This window comes from Cupressus sempervirens, chromosome 3 (assembly GCF_028749045.1).
Source record: "Cupressus sempervirens isolate cs-2001-9-10 chromosome 3, ASM2874904v1, whole genome shotgun sequence".
NCBI classification, from domain to species: domain Eukaryota; kingdom Viridiplantae; phylum Streptophyta; class Pinopsida; order Cupressales; family Cupressaceae; genus Cupressus; species Cupressus sempervirens.
The window spans coordinates 356,106,814-356,111,250 of record NC_143120.1 but is presented as its reverse complement, the minus strand read 5'-3'; the positions used below and the strand labels follow the sequence as shown (position 1 = coordinate 356,111,250).

The 4,437-nt window shown below is 34.7% G+C and overlaps 1 protein-coding gene across 1 annotated transcript; it reads right to left on the bottom strand.

The window, feature by feature from the left end:
• Positions 1 to 1,361: 1,361 nt before the first annotated feature.
• LOC149566460 (dehydrogenase/reductase SDR family member FEY-like) lies at positions 1,362 to 3,542 on the bottom strand. Its single transcript, XM_089816483.1, has 8 exons — positions 3,376 to 3,542; positions 2,868 to 2,976; positions 2,647 to 2,771; positions 2,422 to 2,560; positions 2,220 to 2,320; positions 1,933 to 2,002; positions 1,776 to 1,833; positions 1,362 to 1,636 (listed from the first exon to the last, which is right to left on the bottom strand). The coding sequence occupies exons 1-8, from the start codon at positions 3,540 to 3,542 to the stop codon at positions 1,362 to 1,364; spliced, it is 1,044 nt and encodes a 347-aa protein (XP_089672609.1).
• Between the last annotated feature and the right edge of the window lie 895 nt (positions 3,543 to 4,437).

Sequence of the window (4,437 nt, the reverse complement as noted above, 5' to 3'; positions counted from 1 at the left end):
GCATTGGATAGCAGCCAAGCATGTATTGCATTACTTATGTAGTACAGTTGATTATGGGATCAAATATGTTTGAGGTGAAGGTATTAGGTTGATAGGCTATATTGATGGAGATTGGGTAAGAAGTACAATGGAAAAAATGAGCACTTCAGGGTGGTTTTTCAATTTGGGATCAGGGGTTGTATCTTGGTTCAAAAGAAGCAAAAGTTTGTGGCTTTGAGTTTAGTAGAAGCAGAATACATAGCGACTAGCATGGCGACATGCAAAGCTATATGGCTTTGAAAATTGTTAGTAGCCTTGTTTGGTCAGAAGGTTGAGACTACTATGATACATTGTGACAACTAGAGTTGCATCAAGTTGTCTAAGAATCCAGTATTTCATGATAGGTCTAAACATATAGATATAAGGGATTGTACACAACGAGATATTGGTCAACTACAATACATACCAATAGAAGAGAAGGTAGCAGACATTCTGAAAAAGGCTTTAGGGAAGGCCAAATTTATCTTCTTCAGAGATAAGATAGGTGTCATGCAGAACAACTTCCTCACTAAGAGGGAGTGTTAATTATTGTTAGTTGGACAGCTGTTATTTCTGACCCAGAAATAGTAGTGGTATTTATGGGTAGCTTGGACAGTTGTTCATCCTTATCTATGTATAGCAGCATTAGTTATGGGTAGTTACTAATTTTAGTGATTCCTTTTACGACACCTTGCAACCAATTCTATTATTGGCTGTTGAGTTGTCTTAATCTTAGCCATTCGTTTGATTTAATCTTGACCGTTGGTTTTCCAAAAAAAGTAGTATAAAAAGGGGTCATTGGGTCATTTGAAAAGACAAGTTTTTGTAGAAGCATTTTGCAATGATAGCAAATTGTCTTGTAGTGTTAGCAAGGGCACAGTGTTAGCGCGGGGATAGCAGTGGGGAATATCAGTGGGAGAAATTAGGAGGTTGCTGAAGTTCTACCAGTGAGAGGCAAGGAATTTTGTATCTCTTGATTTGCTAAAGTTTAATACAATTCCTCATCTGTAGAACTGGTTTTCCCTTAAGAGTTTTTCCAAGGACAATTTGTCCGAAAATATTGTGTTCATTGTGTTGTGAATTTCTTTTTGTATTTGTGAAGTTGCAGTTGAGTTATTTTTTGATATTAGTTGGGAATTTATTTTTAGCAATTTAATAATCATTTACAATAAGAAATTAATAATCAGTGACTGCAATAGTTTTAATTTTTCACATAATTATCCTCCTACAATTTATATTTTATTTCAACCAACTATAATGAGAATAATTTGATGGCCTATGAATTGAAGCCTTACATTATAAGTTTGCAACAGTAACAAATGACTTATTTTGCAGAAAGCAGATCATTTTTTTTGCCATCCGTTATTGGCGGTACATTGTACTGTTGGATTAATTTGATCTATACTTCTCTCAATATATTCATTCGAAAGGCCCAATAGTTGAAGCGTTCTATTCCAAACTCGGAATGAGTTATTGAGATCTGCAGCTTGTGCTGAAACTGCTGCTGGTTTGCAATTGTAACTGTAATAAACACATCCATCTTTCTGTCCATTTTTGCGTTTGCTGACAAGTTGTTCAAACTCTGAATCTGTTGCACAGAATAGAACACTTCTTGCACCTATTCAAATACACAATGCACAATGATCTCAAGTGTTGGATTTTGTAGGTAAATTTAGTTGATGAAATTCGCATTAAAATTTCTCGAAAAGAAGACCTTTGGAGATATCTAAGAGAATACTTCAGTGTTAGTATGATACCTTGTGCTTCATCGAATTTCCAAAACAATCTGCTGCTCCAACGGGCTTCATAACTCCTCTGGGAAACCAGGAACGTTTTAAGTAAATATACATTCGATGGCTTACAATTAGAACAAGGAAATTATACTCTAATACAAGATAAAATATATATTCATACCGTCAGGCCTGTGCTCACGATTCCTGGATGAACAGCGATTACTCCTAGCTGTGCATTTGGTGGTATCTTTCTAGACAAAATGTCTAGGAACATCAACTGCAAGAAACATTTAAGATTGTCATATGGGTTCCTTGTAAATCATTTCAATTGTAATGGGTTCTTTGTTGATTAGCGTAATTAAAGACTGACGATGACTTTCAAATAATAAATCTCTTGTATTGAAAGGTATGTTTTTAACATATAAGCAAAGGAAATTGCATTTATATTATTGACCAAAATGTTCTAACTGAGAAAGCTTGCTTGAAGCATAAGCCATTAAACTGCTATAACTTTTCAGTCTAAAACCTGCACTCAGATATTTGGAATCCATCACAGCGGCATGGTGAGCCTGTATTTGTTATTAAAAAATACAGGCTTGTAAAGATAAATTTCGGAACAAGTAGATCATATATCTATTTTCTATAAATAAACAAATTTGAGCCTAGTTACCACAGAGTTGACATTTATAATCCTTGAAGGGGCTCCTCTGAGTAGAAAAGGAAGCAGTAGGAGTGTAAGAAGTGCGGGTGCAAGATGATTTACTTGTATGTGTTCCTCAAAGCCATCCTTGGACATCTTTTCTGGTTCTGATTACGAAACTGAGAAATTATTAATACTTACTTTCCATGAACTCGCTATGTAACTTATGAGCATTCATACAAGGAAAACAAAGCTCCCAATCGAAGGATTCCCGCATTGTTGATAAGAATATGAATTGAGCATCCAGTAGATTCCCAAGTGGCAGCAAAAGCTTTTACTGAAGCTAAGGACAGCAGATCCAACTCCATTATCTGTTTTATGTCCATTTTGTCATATCAGTAAAATATTCTCCTAGTTCTAAAAGGGCAAAATAATATGTAATATACTTGAAAAAGCGCAGTTTCCAGTACTTTTATAGACATGGGCTTCCCACAAGCCTGTTTTCTCCATTCTTGGGCTAGCTGCAGAGCAGCTTTTGTATTACGGCATGCCATAAAAACATTAGCACCCGCTTTTGCAAGCTCTCTGAAACGAAACCAACAAATAAATAAATAAATCATTGTCATCACAACAAATGCATTCAATATTCTATGGATTCAGATAATTGTTGTCTTCCGGTTAAATTGTGTGTTCCGTTCTCATGATTAGAGAAGGTTACTGATGAGAGCCATGGAATAAAATCTAATTCAGAAAGACAATGATCTACAAGAAACCTGTTATTATTATTGATTGTGTAAACTCCTTAAAAACGAGTCTCAGATTATCTAAAGAAACATATCAACAAGTAATAAATCAAGTTGTCTTGTATCAGCATTTTAGATTACATTCTATGATCTATTATCACAAAAGATCACGCACACCAAAACTTATACACAATTTAATATAACATCAAATTTAAAAACAACTACCTATAAAAATGCCCACCTTGCTATGCGGAGACCAATCCCGCTGGTAGCCCCAGTGACAATGGAGTTCAGACCAGTGAGATCAGGAAGAAGAGGATTTGAAGGCAGATGCCTTCTCACAATTTTCTGACAAACTATGTCCTTTGCCGTTTCCCACAGACCGATAATCAGAACCCTCCAATTCATTCTTGACACTTGATGTCAGATACAAATCTATCTCAAACAAAACCAAACTATGTAATCAAAGCAATTAAAGTCAGCACGTAATTTCCAAGGCAATTTACATTGAAGAATTCTCCATAAATAGGAAAAAACAAGATTATATTACTCGTATTTGGATGGTGGGGAATGCTCTCACCTTTTCATGGAGATTCTGGTCGTCTGCAGCACGAATAATTTGCTAAAGTATTTTGTTATTCTTTTCTCATTGTTCCGTTCTCAATCTTGTCTTTCGTGGAGGATTCGGGCCGGTGAACTGGATGAATAAGTCGATGCCGCATTTCATTAACTTATTCAGGCTAAGTATTCTAGATATGGCCTACGTTGGGATGAAAATTATAGCCTCTTAATCAATTATAAACCTTTGAACTTATGTTGGGTTTGTAATTTTCGAGGGTAATTTCTATAGGTTTGGTCTATTCAATGGTTATTGATTCGTTTTATCATTGAATTTAACATTGCATTACCTTCATTTATTTCATTCACAAGGTAGGATTCACTACTACTTACATTAGTTCCATCTCTAGTTTAGAAGTAGTAGTATTTAAAAATATTTGAAGGGTTGTTTTTATTAGATTAGCACCAAAGAGGTCGAGATCCATTACATATCTCTCATTAAAATAAACAAAATGAATATCATAATTTGTGAGATTGTTCAAAAAATTGAATTCCATAATACAAGACAAAATATGAAAGAAAAGATCCAAATAAAACTTAATCTTAATCAAAGGTTTTTAGCCTATTTACAACGCCCCATTACTCATATAGATGTACAATAAGTCTTCAATGGAAGGTCCCTTCAACTAATTCTATTTACCAACATCACCTTCATCCAAAAAGAATATTTCAAAACCATGAATAG